Source organism: Natator depressus, chromosome 1 (genome assembly GCF_965152275.1).
Source record: "Natator depressus isolate rNatDep1 chromosome 1, rNatDep2.hap1, whole genome shotgun sequence".
Classification (NCBI taxonomy): domain Eukaryota; kingdom Metazoa; phylum Chordata; order Testudines; family Cheloniidae; genus Natator; species Natator depressus.
The window spans coordinates 173514663-173539061 of NC_134234.1; the positions used below are offsets into that span (position 1 = coordinate 173514663).

The 24399-nt window shown below is 41.5% G+C and overlaps 1 protein-coding gene across 4 annotated transcripts in view; it reads right to left on the bottom strand.

The window, feature by feature from the left end:
* Positions 1-24399, bottom strand: part of USP25 (ubiquitin specific peptidase 25) — a 145700-nt gene that overhangs the window by 30218 nt on the left and 91083 nt on the right. For all 4 annotated transcript variants that reach the window (XM_074971419.1, XM_074971427.1, XM_074971439.1 and 1 more), the window contains 7 exons: positions 21143-21291; positions 17903-18030; positions 16138-16233; positions 15696-15857; positions 12577-12785; positions 11667-11737; positions 1656-1884 (listed from right to left, as the gene is read on the bottom strand). In XM_074971419.1, the coding sequence (XP_074827520.1) occupies positions 1656-1884; positions 11667-11737; positions 12577-12785; positions 15696-15857; positions 16138-16233; positions 17903-18030; positions 21143-21291 (1044 nt within the window). The remainder of the gene's footprint in view (positions 1-1655; positions 1885-11666; positions 11738-12576; positions 12786-15695; positions 15858-16137; positions 16234-17902; positions 18031-21142; positions 21292-24399) is intronic.

The following is a 24399-nucleotide window of genomic DNA, read 5'->3' on the forward strand; positions in this document are numbered from 1 at the left end:
TCCAAGTTCTTCATGGTATTCTCATTCTACACAGTGAGGTTTTGAAGATCCATGTAACCTGTAACAAGTAGTCCTTTGATTTCTGGGACCAATTCGCTCATGTCTGGGTGTGGAGAGAACAGTGAAGGCCCCAAGTGCCACAGCACTATAGGCATAAGAAACTCTCCTGTCCGTCCTGTCAGATGAACAGCCAACCTCCACTGAATAGTCAGTCTACATCATCTGTGGCCACAAGAGGGGACAGTGAAGGAGAATATATATTTTCTTCTAAAACATTTTTGAACTACGATTTAAACTACAAACTAGTTATAAAAAATAGGATTGAGGAACACATGGTCCATCACCGCAATTTATTCATAATATAGTTAAAAGATACACTTGTCTATCGTGGCCAGACAAGAACGGCGAGCAGTGGGACTGCTTTCTGTCATGTATCTTTGCAGTGAACATTTGTATTCCTGTGGAAGTATATGTATATACTCCCTAGTCATTGCTTTCTGGTTGGACATGATTTAATGCAACAAGGGATGTGTTCCCAAGAAGTGTCATCTGAAGGGAGAAATTTCAAACTACATAAGTTTTAGCCGGTCTAATTGGGACTGGCCAACTGGGGCCAGATGAGATAATCAAAACTACAGATTAACTGGAAAATGCAATGCTGCAGTGCCATCTAACGGTTGTTTCTGGCCCTGGAGTCCTGGTTGTTCAGTAAATGCAGAAAGCCGGTTAAGGCAGGGTCGAATAAACAGGTTCCTGCTGTGTTCCTTTGTTTTGATTTTCACAAGGAAGAACTCAAAATGTAAGTTAGCTATGAAGTGCTCATTTTGATAATTTGCTACAAGTCTCAGTTTTTTTTGTTTTTACACTCCATAAAAAAGAATATTAAGTGGCTGAAGGCAAGAAAAATATTCCTGAGAACATGTAAAAGTGACCTATTCTACAGCTTTTAACATTTAACTTGTTTGGTTTTACTCTCTGGTGTTGTGATAAACCTATGCCCTCACCATGACGTCTTCATTTGGTAAACATTTTATTTTGCTATTTTAATAATGCGGAAGCACTTCGTACTGTGACCTTATGATACTTACTACTCAAAAGATGGGCAGTATTTTTTGCCCTCTAGAAAACTATAAACATTGATACCTATGAGCAGAATTAAACATTTCACTTTCTACTCATTTCTTTAAACACTAAAGATTCTGACATCACTCCACATAGCAACCCCATCTTTAGGGCTATAACTTGGACAGCGCTTTATCTAAACACCTACAATATTCTTTAGCTGATCTACAATTAAGCAATGTTCGCTTGTAAAATTGTATAAAAGCAGGATATCATTGTTGCATTTGTACTGAACTCCACAGGAACATGGGGATTTTTTTGGGGGAGGTTGCTTAGTTTTCTTTGTATTCAACAAAAATGCATATGTAACGTTTTAGTCAACAATAGGAATTAAAATAATCATATGACTATTACTTCACATGTAAATAAAGTATTATATACAAGTTTAAATTTCAAGCTTTTAAATTCTGCTATAATTATATTAGCCATAGTTCAGATATTCAATAAAGCAACAGAATCACTCAGGAAGTCAACACCATGAGCACAACTTCCACATACTGTACTTCATGCTGAAAATATGCCCCAGACTTTACCTTGTATCAAGAATTGTTCCTTATCATTGATATACATTAAACAGTATGCACTGGCATTCCTGTAACCACCAAAAGAGTCACGTTCCAACTCCTCCCAAGTTGACTTTGTCACAGAAATGTCATTATATTTCATCCATCTCCTCTGGTGGTGGTCATAAATGTATGCCCAGTAGTGTCCTGCATTAGCTTGGCCTTCGTGAACGAGTACAGCATGTAACCGATAAGGAACCTAACAGAAAGAAAGCATAATTTAAATATTGTTGCCATTACAGTAGGAGGAGGTTACTTACTATAACTGGAGATTCTTCAAGATGTGGGATCCCTATTTGGATTCCAGATGTGCGTGTGCATGCGTGCCAAGCACTGGTGCCAGAACTGTTCATAGTAGCGTCGGTTGTACATCACGTGTTGGCTGTGTGGTGCATCCAAGTCTTGTGCGTTAACGCCAGTCCCACTTACCAGTAAGGGGATGGAGGGCAGGTACTGGAATCTAAATAGGGACCACACATCTAGAAGACCCTCCAGCTACAGTAAGTAACCTCCTCCTCTGCAAGTGATGGCCTATATAGGGATTCCAGATGTGGGAGAGTAGCGAGCAGTGCTCGGAATACTGATCTGGACACTTGAAAAATCAGACAAAGTAACATGGGTTATAAGGAGACTATAGCTTTATTTTCCTAACTGACAATTTACCTGGGTCAAGCACCACTCAGATAGTCACTACAAACTTTTCAAAAGCAATCGACTAAAGACAATAGATGTCTTCCTCAGAGCATGTTCTTTTTCATTCTCCAGTGTACAGTACAGACACATAGACCGTTTAGATCAGCTCCATCCCAGAGTGAGTACAACTCATCATGCAAACATCACGATTCTTCTACCACTGCCATGTTCAAGTACCATGTCTGGAACTTCAAGCAATCAGCCACTTCCTTTTCTCAAATCTGAAAGTAGCAAACTTCAAACTCTAGATTACATACTGTTAAAAAGCTTAACATTAAAAAAAAAACCCATCTAGCAGCTGAGTCGCATGTTTCCTGGTATAAGCAAGTCTTTCCAAAGCATAAATACAAGCGTGCTGCAGCAGAGACAAATAAGTCAAACAATATACTGAGTTTAGGTTCTAATTGTCTGATCATGTTGACTGCATCACTAACAAACTACATAAATGAATGGTTTCCTCATATAATAATTGGTGCACTCAATGCACCAGTTATTGTCATCTGAGTAAATAATTAAGAGAACAGAGGCCATCTGCCTGTCAAAGATGGCCAATTTTAGTACTCAAATGGTTGACACAGAGAAGATACCCTATTTAACACATTAATAAGCCATTTGTTGATAGGCATCTAAGCATCTTGTAATAGAACAAAACAATAAAATTAGAAGAAAAAACAGCCAGGTAAAATATACAGTCAACCTATACTAAAACATCTGGCAAAATACATAAAATCACTTAAAGTTTTCACTGGATTCTACCATCTCCCAATTAACACAAAACAGTAAAGAAAAGAAAAAAGGAAAGTCATCATCTTGGCAGTCTGCACATCTGTTTTTATTTTCCCACCCCACCCTCCACATGCTTTCGCTTCCTGGATTCATCCCAACCCTGTGATCTTACTCTTCTGCTCCAGCCTTTGATGCACAGAACCGACTTCCTGTTATTGTATGCCAGGTGCTCACCCTCTCCCCCCTCATTTAGCATCCAACTCTTCAAGCAATCCCTCCTCCCTTCTTATCATTCCTACATTCTGCATATCATTAACTATTATCTCATGTCTTTCCCTCCAGTGTGTCTGTCTTGCTTTACTTGACTTGTTAACTCTTTGGGACAAGGAATGCATTATACCTAAGTTTGCAAAGGGCCATGTAAATTAACAGTAACATATTGGTGGTTTAATAAAATCAGTGATAATTCAGTCACTTCATTTCCATGTACATCATAAAGTTGAACACTTACATTTTAAAAGAGTACATCTTGAGAGTACCAATAGACCTATAATAATTAGGAGCATACAAGAAAACAGCTGCATTCTTATCGTGTTCAGTCAGTGAAGAAACTGCTAGCTAGAGAGAAGCATGGCTAGGTGGAGGGTCCTCCCCTCATTTTGAGATAACAGAAGAGGGACTTCATATCAATGTCTAGGCCAGACCATGCCAACAAGTATAGTCCTTGCACTTTCCTCAGTGTCTAAGAGCATGAACTTTAGCTCCTAATCAATGAAAATATTGATACAAAGATTTGCAGCAGATGTGGAGACAAGTCTAAGTTTTTACCAGTCACCAACACACATTAACCTCTGTTCACAGTGATGCCTTATTGGACTATACAGTCTACCTTGCCTTCAGTGGCTGTAAATAACCAAAAAACCTGTGAGTAAGGCCAAGAGGGGTTCTCCAAGAAATCTGCCTTGGTTTTCTAGATCAGTAGAATACAAGGATCAAATAAGTTAGCAATAAGACTCTAAACACATTAGGGACATAGGATGCTAGCTAGTGACCATCTTCTGGCAACACCTATGACAGAATTTGAAGACTTTTTGCAGTAGAGATGAGAAGTGTTACAGACTATAAGAGTAGAGAAGGAAGAATGATCCACTCTACCTTAAAAGACCTTTAAAAAATGGTAAAGGTGTTTTTCTTTAAAAAAGTTCAAGGGAAAAAATATCAATTCTATAAAAATAGCGTTAAATATTACTATTATCCTTAATACAAAAGAGATTTTTAGAAGGACTGAAGATGTTAATGAGTGGCGTTTTAATCTAAAGCAAGCAATATAAGAAAAACAAAATGAAGAGGAAGAGATCCCAATGCTATTCATACAGCAATCTTGAGTGCTAATAAGCCAGTCTGATATTAAAAATTTAAGCTATCTTTCAGGTTTATTACTATAAAGAACTAAAGCCTAGAGTGAAGATCTGTGTAGGAGAATGTCTGCTGGATTCTTGTTGCACACATCTTGAAAGCTATACTATTGCAGCAGTAGACTTCAAGTTTAATATTTGTGTTATCGTCATGATAAAAAAATAAGATCACTTATGACAATGATTAGGGATATTGGAATGTTCCCTGAAGTAATTACAGGGTTTTTACTTGCCCCTAATATTCCGGGCTACCATTCTCAAAACAGTAGACCTCAGAGTTACGAACAGCAGAGTTACGAACTGACCAGTCAACCACGCACCTCATTTGGAACTGGAAGTACACAGACAGCAGAAGAGACAAAAAAACAAAAACAAAAAACAAAAAAACCCAACACAAATACAGTACACTACTGTGTTAAATGTAAACTACTAAAAAAAATAAAGGGAAAGATTTGACAAGATTAAAAGAAGATTTGAGAAGGTAAGGAAACTTTCTGTGCTTGTTTCATTTAAATTAAGATGGTTAAAAGTAGCATTTTTCTTCTTCAGAGTAAAGTTTCAAAGCTGTATTAAATCAACTTTCAGTTGTAAACTTTTGAAAGAACAACCATTACGTTTTTGTTCAGTTATGAACATTTCAGAGTTACAAATAACCTCCATTCCCAAAGTTCTACTGTATATCAGTTTCTTTGAGCTATGAGGCTATGCAAATTCCCTGAAACTGCAAGGCTGCTTCACAACTAGCCAGTAGGAAAAGTGGAAGAGGAGCAAAGGTTGCATCTGTCCCTGAGACAGGAACATTGCCCTCTGTAAAGCTCCTTAGTGCTGGCAACCCCAGCTGAAAGAATCTTGGCAGTCCTGTGAAATGAGTGTCCTGGGTGGGTAATATTGTTCAAATACAGCTGAGTTACCAAACTGGTTTGGTAGCATTTTTTAAAAGGAATATGGGTATGCAGATTAATTAGAAAGACTAATGGGGCGGGGGGGGGGGGGAGCCTCTGTATGCCTTTCTGATGACATTCCCTCACCACAAGCATAGCACAGTACAACCCATTGGGACTGAGGTTTTGATTGAGTTTTAAATAAAACTGTGCTAATTGGGTTAACTTCAATCCCTCTTTATCTCTGCCAAACTAGCTGCCAGAACTGTTTAGTCTGATCAAGGAATGTTAATTGCAGCCTTCCATGAAGAGAGAGATGTATAGTGCTAACAACTGAATTCTGTACCAGTAGCTGTATCTCACAATAAACCATTATATCAAGAAGCGATTAATGGTACACAGCAACACACAAAGTATGTAATTAGCATTAAACTTTCATGTGGTAACTACCAATGTGTGTAACAAGAGAGGCATCCCCAGGAAGGGAAACTTTCAAAATTGTGTACCCACCCCCCTATTACCCTCTTGTTTCCTCCCTGCATCAAACTGAGCTAACAGAGCAGCATAAAAACACTGCCGTAGTGGAAGAAATAATGAAGGAGAATGTAATGGAGTAATCCTGATAATTGAAAAAGCATGAATGACCGAGGTTTTCAGATATGACTAGAGATTTTGGGTGCCCAATTTGAGAAATCTTCTCTCTACTATCCCATTCAGCATATATATGCAGCCATTAAGTGAACTGGTAAGACGACACCCTCAAGTACCAGAAAATTCAGATACACAGCTCTACCTTTCCTGAATCCCACATTACCACACTATTAGCACCACAATAGTCCAGGCCTTGGACAAGATCAGCTAATGGGTGAACAACAGACAATTGAGGTTGAACCCAAGCAAGACAGAGATTATGGTGGTGGAAAGAGGAAAGCATTCTGAAGTTTGCATCCATGTTGCAGTCTCCTGTGGTTGAAGATGCGTACGCACATGCACACACGGTCAATTCGATTCAGATTCTAGTTTAAGAGATCCAGGAGCACTCTCACTGACACTAAACTCTCATGTAGCAGTGTCTACAAGTAATGCTTTCTACTATCTCTGCCTGTCTAGAAAACTCAATCCCAATCTGGAGCCCAATGACCTGGCCTCAGTTATGCATCTCCTATCTGGACTACGGCAACGTAACCCATCTGAGCAATGAAGACATCACCCTTTAAGAAACTGTCAAGCACAGAATATTGCAATATGTCTGTTCAGCAACATGACCACTATGAGCCCATGAAACCTCTCTTCCACTCTCTACACGGCCATCCCATAAAGAATATTATGCCAAAAGTACAAGGTCTTAGTCCCTACCTTCAAGACACTCAATGGCCTGGGACAACAATATCTAAAAGATCACCTAAAGCGCCAGGATGAAGAGCATGACTGACAACTCCACTTAGACAAGGCAGCTTTCTACAGTAAAAATAAAGTTCACCTGTGCAGCAACTTTCTCAGGGGCCAGTCCAACACTGAGGAATGAACTCCCATAGGAATAAAGGACCATTACAAACTTAGATTTCTAGTTTCACAAGGCATGTATTCATATAGTTTGAAGAAATGTCAATTAACTTTTGATAAATCCATTTATTTGGCCTTCCTGGTCAAGGTGGTAAGGCAAGAAAGGAATTTAAGCTATAGATGTCACAAGATCATTTTGCTAGGGCTTTATAGACCACTGCAGTTTCCCCATACGATTTTTAGCTTTAATGTAATGTTTCAGAAGTCTTGTTTTTTTTATATAGTCAGAGTATATATTACAAAGTTCACTGGTTATCAGAACAGAAAACAAATACCAGAGTTCCATCTTTCCAAGGAAATTGGTTTTATGGAATCCAGAAATCTCTCCAACCTCGAACTATGACCTAAAAAGGAATGATTGCAGCAACTGGAAACTCACTATTAATAATAAAAGATTATTATAAAAGTACCCTCACATAAGCACTCTACAAAAGAAAAACAAAATGCCTTTATACTCCCATAGCCCAGACTCAAAAGTTGGCAGCTGAATCAACTATAAAGATCAGCCTCCTCCTCACTGTGTCAGGACAGCTCCCAAGAACAGCAGTGTTGTGGGGCAATCCCTACTCCCAGAATATGATACTAGGCTGGCTGGGTATCTGTGCAGCCTCCAGAAGCTCAAGTTATCATTTTAAATCTTTGATGCACACACCGCTGCTTTAGATTAAGCAATGGGTGTAGTGGCACATCAGGTACCAACAAATCAATGTGGCATCTTCATCTTCCTTGGATATGGAATTACATATTTTCAAGGAAATAAAATGACACCTGAGCCCCAATATATTGGCTGGGTCTTGACTATAAGAACCTTTTTACACTTTTTCACCGAATTATCCCCCTTGCTCCAATGTAATGCTTGTTGGCTAATAAACTGTAGCCATCTAGAAGTGAATGACCAGGCAGGTGTTTCTTCATGTCACACAGAAGTCAACAAACCACAGATTATTTGGAATTGCGTTTGGACATCTGAAGACCTTCTTAGAGAGCCTAGGTGCCTTTACTGCTAACTAAATTACAGTCCCCAAAAATTAATAGTTGCACTTAGCAGTGAGCCTTCAAATGATCAAATGTTACTGCTAGATGACCTGCAGCATATATCCTCTTTGTTATATCGTAGACCTTAACAAATCCTGCCTGTGAGGAGGAACTTTAAGGGACACTATCTAGGTAGGTCTGCTGGAAAGTCTGAATATCAGCACTGAGCTGCCAATATTTATTACAAACACTGTACTAAAGCTTTAATGTACCTCTAGGAAAAATTGACCTACCCCCACACATACCCAGCCTCCCTATGCCCTGACTCTTGCACCCCCCACATTCTCACCCCCACCCCTCGCACCAAACGGGAGCTCCTGCACTCCCCCCCTACGTTCCTACCTGCACCCCTCGCACCAAATGGGAGCTGCCCAGATAAGCACTCCACACCCAAACCTCCTGCCCCAACCCTGAGCCCCCTCCCTCATTCTAGCTCCTGGCCAGACCCTAAACCCCAACCCCCAGCCTGCTCCTTCACCCCCAGCCCTGTGCTCAGTGCACTCCCACCCACAGCTCAGTGCAGAGAGAGAGGAAGAGAAGGGGCTAGAACCAGGGAGAAGGTAGGTACCCACTCTGTGGGCAGGGCCGGGATCCCAGACCGGCAGCAGGTTGAGCAGGGCCAGCAGCTGGGACCCTGGCTGGCAGGAGCCGGCGAATGGAACCCCAGACCAGCAGCGAGCTGAGTGGCAGCAGGCTGACATCAGGATGGGATTCTGGCTCCTATAGCTGCACTAGGGGATGGGGGGCTATAATAGCATTGGGGGGAGTGCAGTGAGACAGGGGTTCAAACTGAAACAGGGGAGGGGCACAAGCGCATGGGAGCGGGCATGGTGCACAGAGCAAAGGGCCAGTCAGGGCAGAGGAACCACGGTGCAGGGCAGGGAGCAACCAGGCTGGGGGTAGGACAGGGAAACTAAAGGGGCTAGCTTTAGAGGCTGGGGCGGGGCAAACAAACAAGCAAAACTCTAGAGGGAAAAGGCAAACAAACACGCTGAGGGGCTGGGGCAAAAGGAGGGGGGCAAAGGGCTGCAAGGTGAGAGGGGAGACAGCTGCGGGGGCGGGGAGGATGTCAGTCCGGGGTGGTGGTGGTGGGGGGCGGAGGCACGTGTGCCCACTTGCGCTTGCAAAAGAAAGTCAGTTTATGCTGGCTGCTGCTTCAGGCCCAAATGGTGGCAAAAGGGCACGGCAAGCCAGGTAAGCAGCTGAGTCCTAGAGGCAGGAGCTGAGGCAGATGGTAAGCGGCCAGTGGGGGTGGTGGAGGGGACAGCGATGGTGGTGAGGGCGGGGGGGAGACATAGATGGACAAGGGGACAGGCTCCACGCCACACCCCCGCGTGATCCCACAAACACAGTCAAGACCCCCACCACAAGAGCAGAGTTTGAAAATTACTCAGTCCTTGAAGGCCCCCTCCACAGTGGTCTGCAGAGTCTCTGCGCACTCCGCCAGCAGCAGATGGTCCTCTTCTTCCTCAAGGCTCCAGCAGAGAGTCTGGTGGCCAGGTAGGAACGACCCCTCGCAGGTGGTGGTGGTGTCCACAGCAGCAGTAGCAACAGCTGGGGCCCCTCACTCCCCTCCTCTGGGGAGCGGGCCAGTAGGCCCCCCGCAAGGGCTGCAGCAGGAGCAGCAACAACTGGGGGCGGGGGGGGGGGGGGTTGAGGTGTGGTCCAGCAGCCTGGTAGCAGAGAAGTGGGGGGTTGTCTGGCCTAGCTAGGGGAGTAGCTGGAGCAGCAGCAGTGAGAGCCCAAGGCCTAGCAGCAGCCCCAACAGCTGAAGAAGCAGCCTCCTGCCTCTCTCCAGGCCAGAGGACTATAGGAGAGGAGTCAAGGGCCAATCTACTGGCCACTGGAGAAGCAGGTTGCTGTTCCCTGACTGACCAGAGCAGGGGCTGCATTAGAGCGATCAGGAACCTGTTAGAACCAATGAAGGCAAGCTACTTAAGACACCTGGAGCCAATTAAGAACATACTAGAATCAATTATAGCAAGCAGACTAATCAGGACACCTGGTTTAAAAAGGACCTTCCATTAGTTAGTGGAGGGCATGCAAGGGGCAGGGACTGAGGCGGTGTGCTGCTGGAGGACTGAGGAGTACAAACGTGATCAGGCTTCACGAGGAAGATCCTGCGGTGAGGATAAAGAGGGTGCTGGGGGAAGCAGCCCAGGGAGTTGTAGCTGTCATGCAGCTGATACAGGAGACATTGTAGACAGCTGCTATCCACAGGGCCCTGGGCTGGAACCCAGTGTAGAGGGCAGGCCCGGCTTCCCCCCATCCTCCCAACTCCTGATTGGACACAGGAGGAGTTGACCTCGTCTGTGAGCAACACCAGAAGGGAAGGTCTAATTTGGATCCGGACCGTCCCTGACCCACTAGGTGGGACAACAGAGACTGAGGAGATTGTTCTCCGTTTCCCCCATGCTGGCCAGGGATGAGGTTAGCTTAATGAACAGCAGGTTTGAGCCTCTAGCAGAGCAGCCAAACTGAGAGCTGCTGTGAACCTCTGAGGTGAGCAAATCTGCCAAAAAGCGCAGGACCCACCAAGGGAGAGGAGGAACTTTGTCACAATCCCTTCTGCACCTTGGTGGCTGCCCTCCACCAAACACCACAAGAGGGCTTCTATAAGACTAGCAGAAGGATGCTCATGAAGCACTCCCCCGTCACCTATAGCCCCTTCTCGTAAACTGAATCAAAAATTTTCATCTCTTACTTGTTGCGACAAAAGAAATGATGGACAGATAATTCTTCAGTTGTAGACCTCATCCCTCCTTTTCCTTTCCTAACTTTGGTACATTTACCTTGAATTTTGCCTGTAAGCTCTTTGGGGCCTGGAAGCATTGTCTTATGTCTGTAATTTGCCATACCCACTAATAGGTACCAACGTTAATAATTAAAAACCACACATAAAAAACCACACATGAAAAGAGGATTATGTGGATACAAGACTACTGAAGGAACCACTACTATATATTATGATGGCTTAATATTGTTGATCACAATACAAAACATATCACTTAACAAGCTTTGTCCCCTAAGAAAATGGTTTAGCATGATAGTAAAAAGACTGACTGATGCTTAATCAGGATAGAATTAAAATAACTCTTGCTTAATATGGATTTATATAGGTAGTTCCAAATACCCGTAGTTAAGGGGTGTTTAATCAAGTGTTAAATAGAGGTGAAATTCTGAGTCATATTGTAGAACTTTCAAAGTAAAATGAATAAGAAATGAAGACGAAATATAAACATATAGGAAATAGGTTTCCTGTATTTTTATTCAAATATTTTTTCCTCTTTTTAAAATGGTCTCTTATCTTAATTGGAAGTAGCTCACTCAACAGCCTAAATAGCTTCTATTGTGCAATGCTAAAATTACAGTCAACACAGCTGCGTAGAATCAGGTATTCTGGGTTTTGCCACATATTTGTATCACAACATTGGTTAAGTCACTTCATTTCTAACACCTGACTTCCCTGTAAAATAGGTATTACAGAATTATTCTTTGACTTAGTGGTGTGTAATTAGGGTCTACAAAACTCTGATCTTCTGATTAAGGACCTCAACACATTATACACTTTTTTTTTTTTTTTTAAACTGACTTAAAGAAACATCTTTCATTAAAAAGATTAAAATGATCTATTTTTTCTTATGATCTCATGTGGACATTTTACTTACCTGGACCATTGATTTGTCAGAGTACATCAATTCAATTGTCCGATGTATTCTAGATATGCTTTCCTGCAAGTCTAAGGGAATAAGAAAAAAGTCATATCCTTCTATGCCACCACTATGAGTTATCTATATGCTTCTACAGTATGCTACATCTTCACTTTTTCCAAGGCTCAAATAAGGATAAACATTTCTAATCTTATTTAAAATATAATGTTAACCACTCACATGCCAGACACTGGTTTCTCAGAACTGAATACAAATGCCACAATCCCAGGGACAATGCAGCCTGCTCCCCATAAGATACCAGGCGCTCTCTATGGGCAAGAAAGCGGCTTTACTTTGTTCCTGCCCTTGTTTGAACAGTTAGTGCCCTTCCTTGTGCCCCACACCAAGGAAGCAATCCATGCACTCTCCCACACAAAGGCCCTGCAACTGTAAGTAGCTTTTGCGAAGAAGCTCACTGCATTCTCCCAAAAGAGTCCCAAGCGATGTCCCAGGTTGTGCACCCACAAAAGGCCCAGTCACAAGCTGGCATAACTCTTTAAACTGCCTGTCACACTGACAGCTACAGGACAATGATGGAAAAATCTACCAGCGCAAGTACCACTTCTCTTCCCCTCCCACCCCTCCATATCACACAGCACAGCAAAGCCTGCATAGGGTACAAGCCCAATTCCAATGTGAAAAGGCAAGGTTTGGGGCTAGAAGTCAATGCTTTACCATCTGAGACACACTGACATTTTTGTTAATAAAAGATGTTTTTCCTTCATCTGTCTGTTGAAGACAAATGTAAATTCAGTAAGAATTATGAAAAATGATTGAAGTCAAACACACTTATTTTCTTCCTCTAGAACCAAAACATTTTCAGTAACCCTTTTCAAAAGCAACCGTAGTCTCTCCTTTCTCAGAGTACCTCTAGTGTCATTTTCTACTTCAGTCCTCCAACGATGTAAACAGCCCTCTAACACTGAAAGCTCTTCTTCCGTTATGTGTCTTGGTGCTGGATGCATTGGCAGGTCTGGAGGAATTCGGGACTGTGTGAATGGTTTGTGTATTACTGATCTTTGTACAGGTGATGTGCTTGGTATCTCTGAAGATGAAGGCCCCTGTTGCTCTGTTGTGCTGTATTTATTTAAAATATGAAACAAGAGACTTCAAACTTCCTATACACAAGCTATACAGAAATTGACTTCACAGACACTTTTAGCTGAAATATAAACCAACCAATCCCTAATCATTTTTGTTTTTTAATCTGAGCAATTTTAAACAAACACTTTAAAGCTAACAGTTATCAAGTTAAAGCAATACAGTCCACAAATTTTAAGTTTAAGTACTGGTTTCCTTACACCTTGTCCATAGTAGACTTTTTCTTCGGATTTCCACCATTGCTAAACTGGTATTAATCCAACAGTGCGAGCAACAATGGGAGCTCTAGTGAGCACAAGCTCCTGTGAGAAGGGTAAACATCTGCGATAACACTGCTGCTATTTACTCCTAGGGGAATTCTGCACCACTGCGCACATGAAGAATCCATGTTCCCTGCAGATTCCTCCCCCCACAGAATAATACATTCTGCCGGGGAGACACTGCACCTTTCTCCCAGCAAGGGCTGCTGTGGTACCAGAAGAGAGGTCAGCCAGCTCAAGGCCTGAGCAGGCAGCTGCAGAGAGGGAGGGGGCAGAGGCTACTTTCCTCACCGCACCATGCCCATGGGGACAGGCGAGGAGGCATAAGATATGGGAGGACGGAGAGAACAGGGCACACAGGGTTGCTGGGAGGTCACATAGACTGGGGACCAGAAGGGCTGGGGGGGGGGGGGGGGGGGACACGGGACTACAGACTGGGGAAGGGGCACAGGAGCTAGTGTGGTGATAGCATTGAGCCAGGGGCTGAATGGCAGTGGGGGGTGAGGGCCACATAGGTATAGGATGAGAGGGGGTGGCTGAATGGGACTGAAGGGACACATGAGGATGAGGTGAGAGGGCGTGCAGGGATAGATGGGGATGGGGCAGATGTGCCTGACTGAATGGGAGAAGCTAGGGGTCAGCCAGTGTCTGCCTGGGGGAAGCTCCCCTACTCCCAAACAATCCCTCCCATGCAAAAAACCCCCAAACTGTTCCATACTTCTCCCACCCATATCCAATAACCCTCCAAGCTCCTGCCCAGCCATTACTTCCCTCTCCCTCAGCTCCTCTGTTACCCCTGACTTCCCCAAGGCTTTGCATTGCTTTTGAGAGGGGTGGGAAATACGGTTCAGTATTGTAGTTTAAATGAATTATTACTCAGTTTTGGATTAATAAGCCTAGTAAGGAATCCATTTGTCAAAAAACATTTCCTGAATCTTTTTTTGTTGTGTGTATTGTTACAGATATATGTGCTGACAGGTACTTTGAAATAAATTACCAAAATAATTGAAACTGGTGTGATTATATTGTGTTATTTTGAAAAGTAAGATATGCAAAATAATGTAGAATTTTAAAATGTTGTGGACAGAATTTCGAATTTTTTGGCACAGAATTATACAAGGAGTAACTACTACTATGTCCTTTGGTAGCAATGGTGGGAAATTAAAAAACAACCAAGTTTATACACAGCCCCAGAGACCACTTTTGCCCTTATGCCTCCCCATTTCGGCGTCGGCTAAAAAATTTGTGCTTAGTTTCCAGATTTGTACATATGACAGAGCCCAAATTAGTTAACCTTCATAGCAAAACACATCTATTTACTTGGGATTATGCCTCATGAGGTTATTTGAGATCGACTGGAGTATATTGTGATTTGGAGAACTCAGGGAACGCTTACAGTTGATAGTATGCTAATCTGCTTTGTGTTTTTAATGTTTCTAACATATGGGCCTAAAAGTCACAATACTCTCACCTCACAAAATGAACTCAGTACACAGCACAATTTTAAACAGCAAAGCACTTTCTGTAGTGTAATTCAGGCAAACAGTGTTCCCTTGCTGGAGCTTGTCACCTATTTTATTAATAGGAAGTTTCTATATTCATGATGATCAGAGCAGTACCAGCAAAGCACTTCAGCACTTTTTAAAAGAAAACTTTTGATCCATTTACTTCAGCAGGGATACTTGCAAGTTATGCAAGTCTTTAGTTGCTTTGCTGGATTGGGACCTACTATCCCAATGGATCAGTTGGTATGAAAGCACTGATTCATTGTCACAGTGCCATGTTCGATTCTCATCTGCAAATCTCTCAAATCCATTTACTTCAATCGGGTGGAAATAAGGGCAGAATTTGACCTCTGTCAGCATGGTATTCCGACACTTACCTAAACCAACATGATCAAACAGCAATTTTAAGTAGTGAAGCACAAGAAGAGCAGATAGCATATGACTGAGATTTAGAAATGCAGATCATTGCTGGATTAAAGCAACACTTGGAGCCATTCAACACACGCATATGAAAAATTCTGGGATTCTTATTATTTTTCCAGTGATGTATAATTTATACACATATAAAATCTTGTATTCATTTTAAAATTGCAACTGTCACTCAAACTATAATAATTCAGTTTTTAGGAAAGTTTAAGTTTTATAACTAGAATCAGACATATTAACAGAACAGATGAGCTCATAGGGTCACGTAATTCTATCACTAAGATAAATTTTTCTTAGAGATAATTCACAATACACAGCAATATGGCTTCTGGTTTTAGTTTAAAATGGACAAATCTTCACCAAAACAAAATTTGAGAATAGGTTTTCATAAATACATAACAAAAATACTCAATTTATAATATTTTTGTTATTACTGAAAAATATTCATGAGGAGGAGGAGCAAATCCTAGAACTTCCCATATTAGTTAGGAGCTATGGCTTTTAAGAGGGCTCATTTTTACTATTATTGGATAAAAATATTTAAAAAAAACCAACTCCTCTCCCTCCTCCTAGTCCTTCCTCATACTGGAGGCAAACTTCATTCCTTAAAAGTGATCCATAATTTGCCTAAAAATAAACACCTAAAACCAGAAACGCTAAACAAAGAACACACACAAATAAGATCTCATTTTTACCTTGGTATCGTCTGTGTTGTTACAGTACCACTAGGGGGAGCACTAGCATCGATATCATCAATTGGAGAAGTGCAGACAGGTTTACTTGATGCAAACTCCAATGCATACTGTAGGACATCTACCAGGGGGAATCGTTTAGGACCAGAACCATAGCTTAAATATCTGTTAACCATAGAAATGTATAAATATCATGGCACTCATACAAAATGGAATTTTTGGCAGACTACAATTAAGTAAAATAAACCTGCCATAATAAATTCCATGCATTTAATTATTTTGCTTAAATAAACATTCCACAGAAGTTGCAAGTGGAATGGAACAAAGGTCTAAGAGGAATTTCGGAACACTTAATTATATATAAAAGACCATGAATTATTCTGTTCTGTACAGCCTACAATTCAATGTCACTTGCACTTATGTTTGGAAAAATCATCTGTAGTACCGTTCTAATCTCTGCTGTAACACTGTGAGATACTCTTTAAGTCTCTTGATCTCATCCCGTTTAATTCTTGTAATTTCTCTGTTTTTGTGCATGTATCTGTGAAAATAAAATGGTAGACAAGGAGTCACCCTTCTGCATTTCAGTAGTGACACTGAACTCTATTAACTGTCATGCACATTCACTAACAACTGAGTTTGATTCACTAAAATCATTTTTTGTCCACTTACGATGCATTAAAACACACATGTAAAAGAAGAGACTAATGATAAGGCCATGTCTACACCATAGGCCCTACGACAGCGTAGCTTCAGCATTGCAGCTACACTACTGCAGCACCGTAGCGCAGGCACTTCCTACACCATCAGAAGGGTTTTTTTCCGTCAATGTAGTTAATTTACCTCTTTGAGCAAAGGTAGCTAGGTCAACAGAACAATTCTTGCATCAACCTACCCATGTGCTCACCGGAGGTCTAGCTGGATTAACCATAGCATTCAGGAGTATGTATTTTTCACAGCCTTAAGAACCTATATCCACCTAAATTAAGCGTGGACCAGGCTTAAGACATTTACATTTGTTTGTCCACCATTCATCAGAAGAATATTTTTAATTAATTTCATTTTGACTTGAACTACTTATACAAAATACAAGCTTATGCTAATCTTTGGCATCATATTTGGCATTATAAAACTTTCAGAAAAGTCTGATTCCCAAGCTCTAAAACTCTGTCCACACAACAAATACAAATATATCGTAACTACTTCTCAACATGCTTTTTGATAGTTACTCATAGTGACTCATGAAAATGGTCTGTCCTCACAAACATGGTTGGTTTATACCACATCATCAGCAGCTAACAGTGTTTCACCCTGCACTCTGTAAACTAGTACAGCACCCTTTTTTCGGCAGTGTGGACATAACCCTCAAGTGCTCCTAACTGGCTTAACAGTCTGTGCAGTAACGTATTCCTTGTGCACATCTTAAACATCGGGGAAAGAGTATTTGAAACACTATGGAATAACACTGTTCAGACTAACCATTTAAGTAACTAGTTATAAACTGGGTCAAAAGCTGTAGTATGGAGTGTGTTTCAGTAATATAAATAGCAACATACCTACAATTTTTGTCATTTACATGAACCTACTAAAATGATTATTACAAACCATTAACAATTAAGCAATGCTCTTTACAATGTAACATTACAATGGACTTAAATTGCAGCAAGGGAGGTTTAGGTTGGACATTAGGAAAAACTCCCTGTCAGGGTGGTTACGCACTGGAATAAATTGCCTAGGGAGGCTGTGGAATCTCCATCATTGGAGATTTTTAAGAGCAGGTTAGACAAACACCTGTCAGGAATGGTCTAGATCAGTGGTGGGCATCAGGGTAATCCGCTGGCAGGCTGTGAGACAGTGTTTGCATTGACTGTCCGCTGGCATGGCCGCCCGCAGCTCCCAGTGACCCAGTGCTTTGCCATTCCAGGCCAATGGGAGCTGCGGGAAGCGGCGGCCAGCAGATCGTCAACACAGACTGCCTCGCGGCCCGCCAGCGCATTACCCTGACAGGTGGCAGGTTGCCCACTACTGGTCTAGATAATTAGTCCTGCCACAAGTGCAGGGGAATGGACTAGATGACCTCTTGAGGTCCCTTCCAGTTCTATGATTACTATGAGTTAACCCAGTGTAAGAAAAACTGGCAGTTTAACCAATTCTGTGTGATTTAATCTGTAAACACACTTTAAGATCCTGATGACTACATTATACCGTACCTGTCCAGATATAAAATTGGTGGAAATTCTAATTTGTTGTGGATCTTCTCTGGCCTTCCCAAAGCCTGATTAAACTCAAATCTTGAGAGCTCAAAAGTTAAGACAGGAGGAAGTTCAGTGAACCAGTGCTGAAAAAGCAAACAAAAGAAGCACACAGTAAATTCTTTTCAACCATACTGCAATTGTTTGGTCATACGGTTACAATAATGATTCCAACCCCGTGGGTAAAAAAAAAAAAAAAAAAGATTTCGACAATGGATCAGTGTCAACTTTGTATGGTTCCCCCACCTTTCATCTTTAGTTTAAGAAAGACTGACTGTTTCTGTTCAAACTTGAGATCATTAGAGCCCAATTGTTACCAACAGGATTACCTGGGTGGAACACACAAGGTAAACCAGAGTTCTCAGTATCTTTCACATCCCATCAGTTTAGTACAGAATTAAAACCTGTCATCACTTTGAGAGTAGAAATGAATTGCCAGTGTTTGTAACCATATAAGTTTAGTGACCTTCCAGGCTCTTATGGCAGCCAAGTTTTGTTTCCTTACATCACCAATGGCAAATGGCAACCTGAGGTTTTTTTCTGAAGTGCTATGTCCTTTGTTTAAGCTATGAGAAATTCAGCCGTCTGCAATATTTCCAACACCTTAAAGATTTGTTGGCTATTTTTAATATTTAATACCCTCCATGGGAACTAGGACTAATTTACTGTACATCTGCGGTCATCTTAGATTGGTAATTGTGCAGCAATATTTTTCTTTGCTGAGACTTGGATATTGTCTTTCTGGTTTTACCACTGTCAACAATTCTTTAGAATATGCTACATGGCTGTTTTTGCTTCTGCCTTCATGTAGAAATAGAAGCCAGGTTTATTAAAATCCAGTGTCTTAACTTTACAAGATGCAAAGACGGACAATCAAGAACAGCACACTGTCATTCTTCTCTGTTTTCTACAATTTGTCAACATTCATATAGTCGGTTCCAAAAACCACTGAACTGTGGAATTGTAACTAACAGATTATAATTAAACTGCTCCATTTCAACTGTGTGCGCATGCCCGTGTGTGCATATACACAATCTTAAAGGTGTGGTGTCCACCGTGTTCACCACACACAAAAAGCAGACTGACTTTCATAAAAAAATTGTGCTTCATATTGCACCGAGATACTTGAGCAAAGTCTTTGTTTGTAAGTTTGTCTGCTTCAGGAAAGGTGTTACCCTACAGCCTTATCATAAAAATGTTGAATTTATGCTGAAGTTGTATTTGTTTTTACTTTTTTATTCTGGTCACCTGCACAAACAGAAAACGTTATCCGAAAAGAAAGCAGCACGAATGTGGGATCTGTAGGCAAAAGTGAAACAAACAGCAGCTGATAGTAAAAGGAATAAGTGCAGAAGAGAAATTTTAAAATTTTTGTCAGTATTAGCCAATTGGAAATTGTGACGGAGCAGGGAGTGTGGCGGATTGACCTGGGAATGTCACACGGGAGTTTTACTGGGACTGTCTGCATTGGGGATGGGATAGCAGGGGATGGCTTCATTGGAGGGACGATACCTGAGCATGTAACCTGAGCCAGGAGGGGGGTTCGGGTGAGGAAACACCTTTTGCTGGGAAGCTGGACAAAGGCTGAAGGAGGAGCCAGGGGGAGGCTGGGTGAGACAGCTGGAGGGGATTTTGAGTTGGGAGGGGACTGGGGAAATGGAGGGAACCCCAAGGCTGGGGTCTAAGCTCCCTGCCCCGCATAACGACCTGAATGCGGGGTCCTGGTTGTACCAACAAGCTCTGTTTGGGACTGTGTTCCTATCATACATTAAACCTTCCGTTTTACTGGCTGGCTGAGAGTCATGGTGAATTGCAGGAAGAGTGGGGTGCAGGGCCCTGACTCCCCCACACTCTGTGACAGAAATTACAGCTACAAATTGGAGAATGCTTTTATTATGCTGTTATGCTTTGCAATTAAAAGCTAATGTATATTTTGACACCACTTTAAAGGAAATAATGTTTTGTTATTGTAACATTTACACGAAAGGAAAGACTACATCTGAACTAAGGAGACAACACAATCCTTTTAGGAAGGATTTCACATTCTTGAGATAGGTGTGACATGATAGTGAAAATACATAAACTGAGAGAATGTGGCTTAACCTTTATGGGGGGGATGCTAAAAAAGAATCATCTCATTCCCTTCTACTTTTGCCTGCATATTGAAAACATTTACATCCTAATTTATTCAAATAAAAAATAAATTTCTAAATAATCCAGCCCACCCCAAATAATGGAGTGTCGACTTGTGTTTTTTTTTTTTTTTTTTTTTTTAAATCTTAGGTCAGAGTTAAGTTCTACTAACATATTGCAAACAGGCTAGTCCCAGACTAGATAGATATGCAGTCATTATGTAGTGTGTTAGACTCTTCTGAAGAGGATAGATTGTCAGAAGAAAGAAAAAAATGTCAATACCTGGCAAAAACCACATTTTTATAATTGTACGACGAACAACATTGTACGTGTGTCATCTGTACATTAAATTCAGACCAAAATTGTTAGCTGAAAAATGCCAGCTCATTAGGTCATGCAGGAGCTTAAAATCTGCAGGAGCAAATAGCAAGGCACGCAAATCCATTGCCTAAATAGTCAAAAGGAACCCAGCACAGCTTAGCCTGTGCATGTTCTCTATGACACAGTGATTCAGTATGCAAATGAGAATTGAGTCAACTATGACAGGGAGGGGTTATGCAAACGAGCATTGTTACAGCCTGTGCCACTTCACCACTATAATTGTCTACTCTGGCAACTGTGTTCTAGCAAAAGCAGGGTAGCCCATGCGAAAAATGATGGTCATGTGACCCTCAATACCATCTCAGAAAGATGAAGGTGGACCCATAAGTCTGCAGAGGGACATCTCCAGCCACACTGGAGATATGGTGCTCACTCAGGACTGCACGATGTAGCAGACGCAGCAATTTTTTGCATCACCATATGCTTCTCCAGGGCCCGATGCTGAATTGACTCCTCCTATTTGATCTGTCGGGTGAGCAGTAGCCATTTGCACTCCTTACAAACACAGTGCATACCACACAGGCTTGATTTAGGCTTGGCTTACACCACTACAGCAGCAGCCTGCGTGATCACCAGCACAGTGCTCTTTGGGGATCTGCACTCTTGGTTAATAATCTTGCCCTGGATTTACATCACCATAAAGAGGCACTATTAGCCCCTACAGGAACCAAACATTTAACTCACCTCCTGGCCAGACTTTCCAGAATTTTCTGAATGTAAAGATTCAATCTCCCCTTCAATCATGGCAGCTTCTAGGCACTCATGCAGATCTTTAAAGCCATTAACCTGGAGTGGGTACTGGCCGAACATTTCTGTGTTTTCAAATTTCTTACCTTGGCAGGAGAGAAGTATTAACAATTAAGGTTTTATGCATAAACATTTGTCATTTAAGCGTCTACTCAGTCATGTGTTAGAATCAGAGAATCAAAAATGCAGGGCTGGAAGGGACCTTGAGAGGTCATCAAGTCCAGCCTCCTGTGCTGAGGAAGGACCAAATAAACCTAGACCCTCCCTGACAGGTGTTTGCCTAACTTGTTAAAAACCTCTTATGATGAGGAGTCTACAACCTCCCTTGAAGGACTATTCCAGAGCTTAACCAACCACCCTTACAGTTAGAAAATTTTTCCTAATACCTCACCTAAATCTCCCTTGCTGCAGGGCAAGCCCATTACTTTTTTTGTCTTACCCTTTAGTAAATATGGAAAACAACTGATCACAGACCTCTTTATTGCATCCTTTAACATATTTGAAAAATGGTATCAGGTGTTCCTTCAGTTCACTTTTCACAAGACTAAACAAGCCCAGCTTTTTAAATCTTTCTTCATAGGTCAGATTTTCTAAACCTTTTATCATTTTTGTTGCTCCCCTCCGGACTCTCTCCAATTTGTCCACATTGTTCCTAAAGTGTGGCACCCAGAACCAGAGACTGCTGAGACCTTGCCAGCACTGAGGAGAGCAGCACAATTACCTCCTGCATCTTACATATGCTATTCCTATTAATATACCCAGGAATGATATTAGTCTTTTCTACAGCTGCACCACATTGTTGACTCATATTCAACTTGTGATCTGCTATAACCCCCAGATACTTTTCAGCAGCACAAATGCCTAGTTATTCCCCAATTTGTAGCGGTGCATTTGATTTTTCTTTCCTAAGTGAAGTACTTTGCACTTGTCTTTATTGAATTTCATCTTGCTGACTGCAGACCAACTGTCTAATTTTTCAAGGTCATTTTGAATTCTACTCCTGCCCTCCAAAGTGCCTGCAACTCCTCCCAGCTTGGTGTCATTTGCAAATAATGCATCCCTGTAGTCACACTGTACACACCATTGTGATAGTCTTTGTACAAAATATGCCTTGTAAAATATCATTTGAAAAATAGCAGCTTAGCTTGCTGGTCAATAATACTGTGCTGAAACGTGTAGCAACATTATATGTAAAGTTATGAACATAAGCTGAAGTTATGACTGAAATGTGTTTACCAGACATGTCTGGGGACTGGGTAAACCAGTTTCTTGAAGACAAAGGACATGCTGACACATCTAGCCAAGGGTCATCAAAGTTGATTGATAATAACTGGTTAAGTGGCAATTCTTTGGCAGCGAAGGGGGGCAGAAACAGATTGATTTTCATTTTAACGAACACCATAGAACCTCCTTCACTATGAGACCCCAAGTCTCCATCCCCACAGCTTGAAGGAACTTTATCTAGGGGTAACCCTCATGAAAACGCATTTCAAAGGGTGACGGGACTATAAAAGTGAGAGGCAAAAATACCCTAAGTATTCTCTCTCTCTATCTCACTATTTCACATGAGAAGACAGAAAAAACAGCCTTTGGATTTTGGGAGGAGTTCCAGCCTGTTGCTGGAAACATTTGGTCAGAATTTCACCTTGAACACCCTAGTTTGTTAAATTTGAGTTACTATAAAGTGTTTTATCTTTATTTCTCTTGTAACCATTTCTGACTTTAATGCCTTATACCTGTACCCACTTAAAATCTCTCTTTGTAGTTAAATAAACTTGTTTTATTCTTTAAAATCAAAGCTAATCCAGTTTTGTGTTTAAACTGAATTGTCTCCAACCAAAGTAGTAAACTGTTGTACAATGACCTCTTATAGGGGCAATGGACCTCTAATAACTGGAGACGGCTGGATAGCGGAGAACACATTTGGGGTAGGGGTGAGAGGTATCTGGAATTGGGAGTGTGTTGGGGGTCACCCTGCAAATGGTAACCAAGGCTGGTGGAAGACAGTGTGTGACAGAAGTCACTGGCAGGCTGCAGCTATACACATTCTCAGAGTGTGACCTGCATGCTCTTTGGCTGTTTGTAAGGGGCCCAAGTTTGGGAGTAATAGCAGCAAAGCACTATGAGGCACCCAAGGTTGCAGGGCAGGTGGTGACAACCCCTCACTGTCTGTATTACATCCTAGAATGTGATAGTGCAAATTTTATAAGCACTCTCCCCACTCTATTACCCAAGTCATAAATGAACAGTATCAGACCCAGGACTGACCCCCAGCGGGACTCCACTAGATACAACCTCTCCGTTTGACAGCAAGCCATTGATAACTACTCTTTGAATATGGCCTTTTAACCAGTTGTGCACCCAACTTGTGTAATTTCATCTAAAACACGTTTCCCTAGTTTGCTTACGAGAATGTCATGCGAGACTGGGTCAAAAGCCTTACTAAAAATCAAGATATCACATCTACTGCTTTCCTCCTATCCACTAGAGGCCAGTAACCCTGTCAGAGAAAGAAATTAGGTTGGTTTGGCATGATTTGTTCTTGACAAATACACGCTGGCTATTCCTTATAACCCTCTTATTCTCTTCGTGCTTAGAAACGGATTGTTTAATAATTTGTTCCAGTATCTTTCCAGGTATCGAAGTTAGGCTGACTGGTGCATAATTCATCAAGTCTTCTTTAAAAAGGGGAACAAAGATAGGTACTACATTTGCAAGTTCCAGATTATATACTAGTATTGAACAAATCAATCGGATGCATGAAAATAAGTTACTTTGGAGGGAAAATGATCTGGACAGAATATTAAAGTGAAAGACTATTTTGCTCCTCAACCACTAAAATCTACTACATATTTTAGTTCCTACATGTATGTTACTTTAACAACTAGTTTTACTTATTATTGATGTAGCACTCCCGATGTGCATAGCATTTACAGGTGAAATGTAAGAGCCCGAACCAGGAAACTAATTCAATAGTTCTTACTTACCAGTATAGTCCCAGAGTCAATGGGACTACTAGTGGGATGAAGAACTATTGGTATAAATGTTCTGTAGAATTAGGCAATAAGAAGAGGACAAGCTAAGACTTCTGCCCTGAGAATGCTACAGTAATTTATACAAATCTGTAAAGACATCCTACCATGGAGACAGGGAGAGTAATAATGGGTAACACCAAAAGGGAAGAAAAGAATTTT